Genomic DNA, 13,831 nt, shown 5'->3' with positions numbered 1-13,831 from the left:
CGTCCTCAGGGCTTTGCCCCTGTGTCTGCCCGGCGAGGGCCCGCGCCCACTTCCTCCCGGCGTGCTGCGGCCTGGAGCGTTGGCCCGCTCGGTGCACGGCTGCTCGCTGCGCCGGGTGCACGGAGGGTTATGCTGGGAGGCGTTCCTCTTACTCTATGTTGCGACTTTTGGCGTCTTGTTCTTGCCGGGACCTGTGTTTGAATAGCACGGGACATTTTTGAAGTATGCACTGTCCCATTGCTTTCTGTCGTGAAAACGTAATCAGGGTGTACAGTTATTTTTAATACTGCTAATCCTTTTTAACTGCACTTTTTGTAGACCTGCTTTTGCGTGTTTCCTACTTCTGGTACGTCTCATGATTTTCTTCTCTTTCTAATTTCTTTCTTAAACATAATTTTATGATTGGCTACTTTGTTCCATTTTTCTAAAGCACTGTCAATCCTTTGGAGCTTTGCAACCGAGCACGTTGCCTGTTTCCCCAGGCCCTTCGGGGATGCAGGATGACTTGCTGCACAGCCAACTTGAGCACCCCCGTTGTGAAGTCGTGTGGAGACTGGAGCTTCTGAAGTCATGCTGTCCTTGAACAACTGGTGCTTTAGGGCCAGATAAAGACCTGCAAGGAGGATAAAGGGAGAGAGAGAATTCTGAAATAAGCAAGAGAAAGAGGTCCCTTTTTGTGAAACAGGACCACATTTTACATGTTTGTTCCTATGTTTTAGGGTTTTTTTGGCATATTTGAAGGACTCCTTCCAAGCAGTAGCATAGGTCTGAGCTTTGTTTATTTAGACATGTAGTTGAAGATAAAACTGATGGAGTGCTTTGCATCTTCCCATTCTTCAACTTCCTTTAAGAATCCTATAATTGAGACCATTTATTCTGCTGTCACATTGCAGGTATTAAGATAACACAGTGTTGCTCTTAAGTTAAAATACTTGATGAACACAGAGTGATGCTAGAATAATACTGTACAATGGTTGGAAAAACTGGTTTCTGTAACAGCCTCAAAAATAATGTTGCGTAGTACCTTCTTTTTTTTTTTGTGTTTTCCTGTTTAATCAGTCATGTTGCATGTACCTTCATTACTGATATATTTCTCACTTGTCCCTTAGGTTTACAAAAGATACTGCCAGGTTCAAGGATGAATTAGATATTATGAAGTTCATTTGCAAAGATTTTTGGACGACTGTATTCAAAAAGCAAATAGATAACCTAAGGACTAATCATCAGGTACTTATGGTGAAGAATTAAGATTTAACTTGCAAAATCAGTAACAGTTTGGAGTTACTGGCATATTTTTGGTTTTTCTTGGTCTAGAATGAATTACCTGCTAAGAAATCAAAAATGCTCTTTGTTTAGCAGGTTTTTAAGGTTCATGTTAGCATGTAGCTTCAGAATGTAATTTAATACTTGCTTGTGATGTCTTTATTGCCACTCTGTCTGAAAAGACCAAATGCTTTGAATTTCATTTGCGCTGTGGCAGTTACAAACTGACAGGACACTAATGGTTACAGTTGATTACCACTTAAACAGGAACTTTTTTATATATCTCCCAATACATTTTAGTAGAAAACTAGTGTGAGAAAGTGATACTGGTGTCTTAATGTCTGTTTAAATAGATTGGCTGCCTTGAAGGAATTTTTTATTTTGAAGAATATTTACAGTTTTCAGCAGTTGAGACACTTGGTTGCACTCTACTGAACATACTTGTGTAAGAAAAACTTACCAGACCGGCATGTTGGTGACACTGCTTTGCATCTGTGTCCTTTCCTATATCAACAGCCACAGTTCTTCAAACAGGATCAAAATAATTTAAGGGGACATTTTACTTGAGTAAAAAATCCTTTTCCTTTTGAATGACTTGGTTTTCTTATGGCCATTTTCCTGTTGATCAAAGTAGGAACAAGAGAATTTGTACGAGGATTATGCCAAATAAAGTATTTCTTATTTTTCAGTAAGCTGTTATCAATTAATAACTTTAAGAGATAATAATTACCTTAGAAATAAATTTTTGAATTCAAAGAAAGCTGCAGTGTTGATCTTTGGTCTCAGTTGTCTATACAGCCTTTACTTAATTTCAAGGATTATGAAGTTCCAAAGTAGCAGAGTCATTAGCAAAGAAATTAAAATGACAGGTTAAGCTGTACTGTGTTCATACTTAATAAATTAAAATGCATATTGTGGCACAAAATTGTAATGTAGAAAACACTAGATTTTCACTTTGATCATCTGCTGGGTGTTGTTTGCTGTATCACTATTAAAGAAGGTAATTCTCACTGAATTTGAGAATAAGAGTAGTGAATGGCATACTGAATGAAGATTAAGATTTGAATGTAAATCTCAGCATGCGTTTGTTACGTAAACAAAGAGTTTCTGATACGGAATTATTGTCTCTCAGCACTGGAAGGACTCTTCCAAGGAGAATGTAAATAAACATTTTTTAGGGTCCATATCATTATCTAAGGTGTTTGTTGTAAACTCACAATTAAGTATCTTTTCTTTTGTAATACATATTACATGTATTACAAAATGATGACATGATATTTTATGTAACTAACTAACACAGTTTATACTTAAATCGCATATGCCTTAATCTAAAATTTCATTTTTCAACCTGAGAACATCTATATTGTATCTACAGACAAATCCCTTCACATAAAATGTTGGTTATGTGTTACTGCATATTCAACTAAAAAAACGTTCCTTTTTTTCTTTTTTTTTTTACCAGGGTATTTATGTCCTTCAAGACAATAAGTTCCGTCTCTTGACGCAAATGTCTGCAGGAAAGCAGTATTTAGAACATGCACCAAAGGTATCCTTCAGTCTTCTTGGGATATGCCAGTTTGATTTGAATTACCTTGATCTATTGATAATAACTTAAAATTCTGTGATTGGATGGTTACCAACTCTTCAAAAGGGCAGCTGAAGTTTAGTCTCCAAAACCTGTGCTTTTTAGATATCCACCTTGTTTCGGATCAGTGGATTTGATTTATCTTCAAGAAACAGTCGTAGTCATGAAATTTCCTGTTGTTGTGTTTGAGTTACGGGACGGTAGGAACTGGTCTGCCACTATCCTGCTGCTGTCACACAGATTTTTCTTTCTCTTTGGAAAGCACGTGCTTTTAGAAACTTTTTTAAATTTTTCAAAACATATGTGGAAGATGCTATTGGGTACCTAGAACAAGCTTCTGAGATGATACGAACATTCAGAAAAGGCCTTCCACCAATAAAAAATGGGTTTGAGTGTAGGTGCTGAGTGAGGGTAATAGTTTAGGTAATTAAAATCAGTGCCTTTGCAGAACCTCTTACAAAGCACTTTGGTTGAGGTGGATGTAAGAAATGGGACATTCAGTTCCATTTTATGGTGTCTTAATTCTTGATCTTCTTAGTCATCACAGTTGCAGGCTACTGTCCTTGGGATGTTTTGGTGTTTGGTGAGATGTCTTCTGCTTTGCAACACCTATTCTAAATACCTGCAGGCCCTTTTATTCTAAGATGCAGCCTGTGCAAAAATGCTGTCTTGAACTGGTTTTCCTTTGTTGACCTTAATACCCCTTGCTAATTTCAGTGAAGTCTTGGGAAGAATTGTTTTAAGGATATTAAGTTCCTACAGGTTTAGTGGAAATAGTAACAAGTGTCTCAAGATAGTGCCTCTAACAAGAGAAAGCTGTATCGTGCGCTCCACTATACCAAATACTGGAGCTTTCATCTATGGGAAACACAACGAAGTCTCTCAAGCACTGTAACAGAACCTCCATAGTTTTATATTGCCCAAGTGTTCCATCTTGTTCTTGAGTACTTAGTTTCAATCTTTAGCAACAAGCTTCACCCTTGACACTTACTTAAAGTGCAACTTTGTGTTTAGTATTTAGCATTTACCTGTGGACTAATCAGAGGAGGCCTATCAAATTTGGGAATAAAGAGTATTGTAACAGCTGAAGTTTCATCAATGCCTGCATGTAAGTAGTTCTCGGAGCATTCAGTTATTAGCTCACTTGGTAACTTTTCTAACGGACTTCTTCACTGTGTGAGCATTTTTCAAGGTGGGTCTAGTTTGAAGCTGGGCCACAGGGGTCAGTATGAACTTCAGGTATGGCTTGTCACTAAGTGCTTTAGTGTTTAGAAAATACTGACAGAGGGTGAACCTCCACGAGACTGAGTAGAAAACAAAACTAAGATGTCGTATTTAAATTTGGAAGCATCAGGTGCGTAAGGATATACATCCAGAACACTATTTGAACGAGTGAAGATAAAAACACCTAGCTACATACTCTCTCTACAGAAGCCATTAAGAAAGTAAGTGGAGTCTGCTGTAACTACTTTAAGCAGCTTGGGTAGATTTAAAAGTTTCCACAGACTTTGCACAAATTTTAAACTTAGCTGTACCGAACTGTTGTGATGTGGGACATGGATCACTTAAAGGGAAAAAAAGGTAAAGAAAAAGCTGTTCAGCTAGAGTTAGTTTAAATGTTAAATTTAATTAATGGCTATATTGTTAACAATCAAAGAGTAAGATTGATACTATTCCTTATAACAAAACAATTACAAGAAAATAATAACTTGGAAAAATAACTCCAATGGTAATACTCTGACCTGCTTTTGCATTGCAGGTAAATTTCAGGTGATGATACAGAAGATGTAGAGCCCATTCAAATCTGGGTATCCACCTTAAAAACTTTCTGTTGTGGATTCAGTCTCTTAGTCCAGCTTTGTACATAGCTTGTAAATTACAGCACTGTGCAGCGCAATTCCAAAATATATAATAAATGTTCGTCAAATAACTTAACACTACCCTCGTATCTTGGTATGAAATGTACTCTACACCAAGGCATTAATGTCCATGTGGTAAAAACTGGCTACTCATTTCAGCAAAATATTTCCGTTACTAAATCAGCACATACGGAAGACTGGAAGCACGTTTTGAGAACAGAGTAAAAGTCCGGCGAAGACTAAACTGGAAAAAGAAACTAACGTGTTTTGCATGACCTAACAGAGCTGCCCAACTGCTGCCCTTCCCTGCTCACTCTGAGCTGGGAGGCAGCAACTGCATTTGTATTATCCTGAGGAAGCTATGATCACGTGAACCAACAGCCTTCATTAACGCTGCTCAGTGAAGGCTTAGTTCCTTTGTAGGAATGATACAGGACAGGAGAAAAGAGAACTTACTTCTGCATAGTTAACACTGTTTCTCCTACCTCCCCTAAAATTAGCAGCTGGTTCTTGTGTCAGAATAATTGTACAGCTACAGTCATCTATACCGGCCAAAGAAAGAAATTTGGTTTAGCTTGTTCTGCATAAGCTCAGTATTAATGTAATTGTTTCGAATTGCTAGCTACAACTCATTTCTGTAATGAATGTGTGCAGGAAGATGATCAGGCCTGCAAGAAGCTATAAAGACATCACCAAGACTCTGGAGGATGTTGGGGTTTGCTAGGTACCACTTGTCACAAGATTTGCATAACAGTATCTTACTGTAGGTAAGCATGAAAACATGTTCAAATTTCTAATGAATTTTGCTGCAAGACTTTTCTGTTGGTGGGTTCAGGCCTCGTACTTCCAAAGGAATCACAATGGAAACTTAGAGCCTTTATTCAGAAGTGTGAACAGGGATTCACAATAGCCTTAGGATCACAATAGCCGTGTGACAAGGATTGAGTTTCTACTGTGAGACCAGTAGAACAGGTGAACTAGAAAAGCTAACGTGTCAAAATAGCACCTTTGATTGTGCTGGTTGAGTAACTACCTTCTGTGTTGGGAGAAGTGCATGTTGTCCAGTTACACGGTGGGCAGGAACAGTGGAAGCTGTTCTTGCCAAAGCTCTAGGGACAATCTGAAGTTTGTGAGGGATCAGGCCTTTTCTAGATAGCTGTTACAAGCTATAGCTTATAAATGTGATAACCAGGGGTTTATTATACTTGCACTTAGGACCAAATTCTGATCTTTTCAGGTATTGTGAATGCCACTTCAGATTAGTTGTAGCTCAAAGACAGTTCTAAGAAACATCTAGAGCAGAACGCAGAATTAGCAGAACGCTGTCCCGCTGCTCATAGAATTAGCAACGATGACAGTAACTACAGCAGTATGGTACTCGGTGGGGATCAGCTGTTTGGCTGATTGAAAAAGCTGCGTTCTTACACTGGCAGTTTGTAGGAAGGCTGTGGTGGGTGTTCATCTTTACAACTTGGATTTGTTTGAAATCGTAGACCTAGAGAATTAGCTAACTAGTATTCTGGCATTTCATGGGCTCTTCAGTTGCCAACGCATCCTGCTTTCAACATGCTGAAGATGTTACTAAAGAGATTAGAAATAACTTGCACTGTATGGACACTTTGATGTCATCACAGTGTAGGCATCTGTATGCAAATAACAGTGATTCTGTGTATGTATCTCCACAACAAAAACTCTAGTAGTTACTGTAATTCACTGTAGTTTTTCACTTGACAGTTAAGACTGCCATTCCACAAGCAAAAGTGCTAATTGTTCAAAGACATGCTGAAGGTTTATCAATAATTGGTTGTGAGTAGCGATTATTTTTAGTAATGAGGGGAGGGTCTTAAAATCTACAATATACAGAAAGCAGATGTCAGTTAATACTGTGTATCAATTTGCTGCTTCAGCAGAACTCACAGTTTCTTTAACACAGATTTTTAGTATAGATTTTTGTTGAAGGTAGGTAGAATCAGAGGGAGTCATGTACGTACCAGGCAGATGCTCATACTCACGGCGAAGCACCCCACGTGAAATATGTAAATAGGTGAGCTAATGTATTTGTCAAGATACCATACAGAAAGTAAATTTGTTCATTGTGTTTAATGAATGCTTCTATTAAAAGTAATTTTCACTAGTTTATGCAGTTATTTACAGAAAAATAGAAGTGTTACTTCCTGAGTAGTGATACCTGTTTTACTAAACTAATTATTTCAGTATCTTAGTGTCTACAGTTGAACTGCTTAGCAGTGCTTCACCTCAGGAACCAGAGTTTAGAAGAACACATTGAGTCCTCGTTGTGTACATTTCTCTGGTAAGGCTGCTGTTGAACAGTCAGAAGAATGAGAAAAGCCACAACGTTTTAAGAACACTCTTTAAAATACTTCAGTTTTATTAAAAACGCCCTCAACAGGCATGTGTTAAGTAAAGAACAATTATTTGTAACGTAACCTCAGACTTCACCTAATAGCAGTGTCCACACTCAGAGGGTAGAAACTTGTAACTGAAAACATAGTTTGCAGAGACAGTAGCTTGAGAGGTGATGCCAGACGGTTCACTGACCATTTTACGATGATATCGGAGACATTGACCATCCCGTGCTACAGCTCAGCTAAGTTATTCACAGCTGTCCCCAGTGCATTATCACAAGGGAGTTCTGAAGGGATTATAGTACTTGGTCAGAACAGTGCGGTGTCTTGCTGTTAACCGATAATGTTGTTTGTACCACGGCAACGCAAACTACCTGATATTCTCAGAACAGCCTAGGAAGGCTCATCAGCCAAGTCACGCTGATCGAAGTACCTAGTGGAGAGAAGTGGAACACAGTAAGAAGCCACATACTCCTTTTACTTTGCTCTGAGCTGTTAGACCCCTTGCTTTCTAGCGCTTCTTTTAGTGTCTCTCATTATAACTTGGCAGTTCAGGCGGCTCACCTGAGGAAACCAATAGGCTTACTTTACTCTTAGGTTTATCTTAAGTCGTTTTTAACTTAGTGTATTTGCTACATAGGCCCAGCGTACTTTAACTGACTTCCACTTTAAAGGAATCTAGGTTAGGACAAGAGTGATCACACACTTACTCTAGACATACTTGACTGTTTTAAGTGTGTAAGTCACATTACCTGCTAACTAAGCAGATTATCAAGTTCAGAGCTGATATTTGTTCTTCATTCTTGTTCTCCTGAACGAAAAATAAATATTAGAACAGTTCTTTTGTTACCTGTGTCGCATAGAAAAGCTGTTATGTGCCACGTTCTGCGCTTGTCGCCTTACCTTCACTCTCTGCTTGAGAATGAAATCATGAAAAGTCATTTTCAAGATTTCAAGAACTGAAAAATCACCCTCCTAATAATTTACTAAGTTCAACAGGTCCTTTGCACAGTGTTCTATTACCTCTAGTACTCTGACTTCCGAGCATCGTCTTGCAAGCTGTCGAATAAGGGAGTGAGCTTCAGGTAGTAAAGGTTTTTCAAGGCATGCCAACAGTGCATAAAGCCATCTACCCTGTGTGGATTCAAATAACCAAGTTTTAATTCTGAGCATTTCTGTTTTTTGTTATATAGAGCAGGAGTGTAGGTCTTAAAACCTTGACTGAATTTTCTGCCTCTACATAAGCTTCTTGTGAGCAGTACTTCGGGATTTCCTGCTATTTTTTCCAATACTGGCCAATATATAAATCAATACAGCTTACACGATTATTGAGGGAAGGATTATTTTAGTAATATCTAAAGATTATTACTTAGCTATTAATTTTTAACTTCAGGAATGTTTTTCCACAGATTGTGAAGAGTGAATGTATCAAGTCAGATCTCTGTGGAATTAATACTTTTAGATCAGCTTTAAGATTTGCACCACTGTGAAAACACGTCCTTTGCATTTTACTTCACTGATTTCTACAGCATTCTTACAGACATAACTTCTTCTGCTACCAGACCGACTTCTTCGTGTAATTCCCACGTCTAGTGGCTTTCATGATGGGAATAAACTAAAAGTCAATGTGCTTAAACTGGTCAGAACCAAAGCTGCTGCAGTCTGACCCTATTCCTTCCCCAGCGCTGATAATTGTCTAACCTTGTGGTTTAAGTTAGTGTGGGGAGGACAAAAAGGGGAGCGGGTTCCGGCACTACTTGATAGATCTGTATCTCTTATGTTTTGGAACTAGCCTTCCAAAAAGTCCTGTGAACACTAGTTTTAGTATCTAATCAAGAAAGTCTTGTGAGTAACTGAAATGATACATGCACCTAGAGAACTCTTTAGGAACTAAAATAATTTCACAGAAAACTATGAACAATTTTTCCCTTGTTTAATGTGTTCACGTGCAAGTAGTTAGAATAAAATAAAAATTACCAGTTCTGGAGTAAATTTTTTCTCTCCAAACCAGCTTATCAGGTATTCTAAGACGCTGGTTACTGTTGCCTTCAAAAGAGGAACAGAAAGAGACAATACAATACCTGCATTGTTTTGTTTTGCTGTCCTTCTACCCAAAAGGTTATATAAAAAGCAATGTAACCTTTTTAAATATACACATTACATACTTCTACTCCGCTGTGATTCTGTATGGTATTTATTCCATGTTGAAATTACATGTAAGAGTAAAGTAAATGTTAAAGCAGCAGTTCTGGAGAGAACTCTATATAAAATGAAGTAATTTTCTGTGTTAAAGTTAAGGATAAGTAGCTACAGATTGGGAAAGAGGCATCACACCAACTGGTTGCTTCTGTATAAAGGTGACTAGTGGGAAACTGTACCAGAGGCAAGGTAAATGTGATTGTTCTGCTCTTGCAGCACATGTAAGAGGTAACAGTCAAGTTGAAGGACGGCACTCACAGCACTAAATGAGAAATCTAAAAACACCGCATGGGGCATTCAGCAAAAATCCAAACATTACAACTATAGAGAAATTACAGGGACAAAATACTCTTAAAACTGGTGATGATAAACCATTCGCTAGTTCAGTTGTTTGTAGCTGAAGGTGAGATAACAATTACGTGTGTTCTTTACAAGTGTACCATGCACAGCAGTCCACATAATAAACAATCGTCGCCTCTAGCACCGAAAAATGGGTCAAGCTTCTGCAGCAGACGGAACATGGGAAGTAACGGCTTACGCAATGCCACTACGTGTTCCAGGAGGTGGGCTTACCTGATTCATTCTGCTTACAATACTCAGCAAAGGAGGAAAGCCCACCTGAAAAAAATCAAGTTGATAATGTTTCCGCATTTTGCAATCACTATTTTTGTTCTGATTTAGAACATAGTAACATTTTAATGGGATTCTTGGACATTTGTAGTGATTTGAAAGTCTGTTCTGAGCTTTGAAATCTGTTAACAAAAATATTCAAACAAGTTCAAGATTAAGGTCCAGTAGAACCTTACTTTTACTCTTCCTTGTTGAAGTTTTGTTTTTTTCAGAATGGTGCAGTGAAGGGCATGTTTGTAGGGCAGCGCGTATGAGGAGAGGAACCACATTATCACCATTTAACAAAACATTGAAGCAGACTACACAGAAAGCTTTCCGTCCGGTTCAGGGAACAACAAAGTACTTTTCTGTAGCCGATAACAGGAGGGAAACTCCTTAACTTTTTGACTGAAGGAAAAGACTTGTTCTCTGCTTCACTCAGTTTCCACTTAAAAGGGAAGAAAAATGGGACTTTCTGGGCTCTCCTATTAAACACAGAGTGGTAATAAATAGTAGGAGTGTTTCTAGCAGTTACTCTTGAAAGCAGCTGAAAATTAGGTAGAAGTCCTGTACTCACCTTTATGTAATCAATTCCTAGGTTTTCACTGTCAGACGGTGCATCTATTTCTGAGTATACTCTTTCACCCAGACAGAACTTCTTCCAGCCTTCTTCATCCTCTGATTTTGGCTGAAGTAAATGAAAATTGTGAAACATTGCTATCTTGAAGGCAGTGAAGACAAGACTTGATAATATTCACAAGCTGTTGCATTAAACTGTAAAGCAAGATTAACCGTGGATTTAATGTCTGGGAAAATAAACCACACAGCACTGTTACGAATTCTACTCACCATAGCAACATTGCTGTCCAAATGTAGGGACCGCCAGTGATTCCTGTGCTTGTTCAGGCTCTGAGTAATTAAAACAAAGCCAAATCACCTTGCAGTTATTTTATCCTAGCCATAATTGCTCTACATTATCCTTAAAATGTAGAAAAAGGTGTGTTTTATGATGTTCTGTAAATCAGCATAACTGGCTAAATATTTTCCGCACCTCAATGTAAATGTAACTAAGTTGGTCATGCTGGGTTTTTGGAGGTTATGTTAAGGCTGAAGGGATGATAAAGTCTACTACATAAAGTTGAGGCAATAAGCTTTAATAGTCTTCTAGACTTTTCTTACAAGCGTAAGAAACAAAATGTATTTTGTCCAAAAGCACACATAAAGCCGATACCCTGTTTCCAACAGTGGCCTGTGTCGGAACCGTTAGAAAGAAGGCAAGCATGCTTTCCTGGTACGTTTCTTCTACCTGGCAGGGATGACAAATGGGCCTGCTTGACAATTTCCTTTAGAGGTGTAAACTTCTTGTGACAGAAGAAAGTCCAGTTGTTGTTGCAGCAGTAAAAATGACCCCTGAAACCACTGTAAGTAACAGCAGCTGATGCATATTGTTTGAACATGTGACTTCTGATGCTCTTTATTCTCTCAAGTGTTTTTCAGGCTGTTCTCATACTTCACAGTGTTAATTCTGGCACAGATGAGAGGACAGTGAATATGCCTTTAGACTTCAGTTTCCTTAGTTCTACTAAAACCTTCAGATTATGCCCAATATACAGTATGCAGTGTGACTCCTTGTAGAAGCAGGGGCTGGCTCAGTTCATGTTTGCTGTGTAGGTGCAGTAATACAGATCTCTGCCTTCACTGATGTACCTGCCTGAAAGAACAGGGTGGGTGAGCTCATGCAGAGTTCAGTGCTACAGCAGCTTCAGTGCAGCTGTTTACACTTCACTTACATGAGGTATTCCTACAAAGCAGTATCAGTGCGTTGCAAGCACGCCTTCCGCCGTACTGGAGTCATAAGTGATTTCCACCTACATCTCTGTTTTGCATTTCACCCTGTCTGAATTGTGGATGGAGCACTCAATTCTCTGTTTTTGTTCTGTTATTTAAGGGCAGGGTGCGGTAGGAAAGATAAACCTCACAAATACATTTTACCAAACCAGTATTTCCCTTCATAATGGTTGCTACACAGTATATACTCAGTTCTTTTTCAGGAACTTACACCACTTGCCTACAAACATCTGTCCTCCTATCACGCCACAGCATTTCTACAGTAGGTATGAGGTTGTCCCCCATAAAGCACAGACGTGTTCTGTCTAGACGGTGCAAGTCCCCTCACACACACCACTTTGTACCTGACGGACGGCTGAGAAATTGGCCACTTGCTGCTGCTGCCACTTGAGCGTCGGAGAGTATCCTTCAGGAGCAGGCTGACATCCGGAAATCTAGGAAAACACTGGCAATAATTATAATGTAAAGAAAGCTTCATAAGAATGATCCTTAAGAACAAGAGAATCAGGAAATGTTTACTACCAGGTAAACAATATCCTTTACATCTTCATTTAAGAGAGGTAACTTCATGACCACATCGAAGACTGACAGCAGTTGGTTTAGACAAGCTTTCTTCTGTTTGACTCTTCTCATATGCAAATAAGAATGAAAATCAAGTATTCAAAATGCATCATCAAATAATTACTTAAGGTCTTCTCTTTAGCAATTGTTCTGCTTTGATGTCCCTATTTATAAAAAGCGGGGTGCCTTATCCTTATCTTGGACAGATGTTATGTATCTTGGGTGTTCTACCTGCCAAGACAGTAAGTCGAGGAAGACAGAAGACCACAAAAATACCTTTTAGGAAGTGAATTCCGACTGTTAAGTAGACATAACCTTTTTAAAGATTAGCATGAAAGAGTTACCTAAAGGAAAAAAAAAAAATATCTGTCTACAGATGTTTAAGAATGCCACTACAAAGAGATGGGACAAATGAAGAGAGCGGTCACAGCAGTACATGGCTATGTGTCAGTACTAGAAACTTGTCTTGAGCAATCTAGGACTGGAACTTCAGATGACATGGTTTGGAGAAAGGCAGACTTGGTCTCTTGAAGTATCCGAAAGCAGATTAAAAAACAAGCTGTCAGGGGAACGTGACAACATCTGCTTGGGCAGTAAGGAAACACTCCAAGAAAATACTCCACCAGAAAGGAAAAATGTACTTCAGTTAACTTCACCTACCCTTAACCCTAAAGCTAAATATAGGTATGGAGGTACCTTTCTTCTAAAGTTTATCCAGGTTTTATGATTAAATATTTGTAAAATTTAATCATAGAATGGTTTGTGTTGGAAGGGAGCTTAAAGACCATCTAGTTCCAACCCCCCTGCCATGGGCAGGGACACCTTCCACTAGACCAGGTTGCTCAAAGCCTCATCCAGCCTGGCCTTGAACACTTCCAGGGATGGGCCATCCACAGCTTCTCTGGGCAACCTGTGCCAGTGCCTCTCCACTCAGACAGTAAAATAGCTTGCTGTGCATCAAATGTTATGGACATTATAAATTTAAATCAGTTACAAAGACTGTTGTTAGCCAGCAGGTGAACAGGTGTTTCTTCAAAGCCAGGCATTCTGTTTAATTCTGCAGATGCTGTTAAAATCCAGCAGGGCTATTGCTCAGTTATGCCAACCGCTCCCCAAAATCGGTCCAATCATCATGAGATTAACATCTTGATTCTTAATTTTTCTGTCTCAAAACAAATGGGGTAAAAGCTCTCAAACTTACCGAAATGTTTACTGTCTGCTTCTTTCTCAATTTTTTGGGGTCTATTTGTGCCACGACCACATCTGGGCACCGAGCTGCTTCAATCCTACAAAGCAAAATCAAGTGGCTGCGTTTTTCCTTTTCTAACGGTTCTCTGAATTACCGCACCGGGGGAGATCTCTGCGGTGCCTACGGCACTGGTGACACCGGCAAGCCTTACAGGAGGTGTGGTGTGACCTCTGAGGTACAGAACACGTATGGCGAGTTCCTACATGACCTGCTGCTTCCCAACTTGCCGGAGGCGCGGCTACGCTTCCCGCAGCGACACCACCTCGGGAGGCCACCGCGGCGGGCACGGAGG

General features: G+C 39.3%; 2 protein-coding genes across 2 annotated transcripts; one reads left to right on the top strand and one right to left on the bottom strand.

Annotated features, from left to right (window-relative positions):
* Nucleotides 1-1,109: 1,109 nt before the first annotated feature.
* TRAPPC6B (trafficking protein particle complex 6B) lies at nucleotides 1,110-4,785 on the top strand (the record flags this gene model as incomplete). The annotated part of the gene is made up of 4 exons (XM_010160973.1): nucleotides 1,110-1,227; nucleotides 2,726-2,809; nucleotides 3,863-3,956; nucleotides 4,608-4,785. Coding segments are annotated over 4 exons (328 nt in total), but the record flags the coding sequence as incomplete, so codon positions are not given.
* A 2,402-nt stretch (nucleotides 4,786-7,187) lies between these two features.
* Nucleotides 7,188-13,576, bottom strand: GEMIN2 (gem (nuclear organelle) associated protein 2; the record flags this gene model as incomplete). Its single annotated transcript, XM_010160972.1, has 9 exons — nucleotides 7,188-7,506; nucleotides 7,826-7,884; nucleotides 8,097-8,207; nucleotides 9,051-9,119; nucleotides 9,846-9,890; nucleotides 10,459-10,569; nucleotides 10,731-10,790; nucleotides 12,074-12,163; nucleotides 13,492-13,576. Coding segments are annotated over 9 exons (670 nt in total), but the record flags the coding sequence as incomplete, so codon positions are not given.
* Between the last annotated feature and the right edge of the window lie 255 nt (nucleotides 13,577-13,831).

This window comes from Eurypyga helias, unplaced genomic scaffold, assembly GCF_000690775.1.
Source record: "Eurypyga helias isolate BGI_N326 unplaced genomic scaffold, ASM69077v1 Scaffold50811, whole genome shotgun sequence".
Classification (NCBI taxonomy): domain Eukaryota; kingdom Metazoa; phylum Chordata; class Aves; order Eurypygiformes; family Eurypygidae; genus Eurypyga; species Eurypyga helias.
Note: the sequence above shows the minus strand (reverse complement) of the source record. Positions and strands in the feature narration are given on the sequence as shown.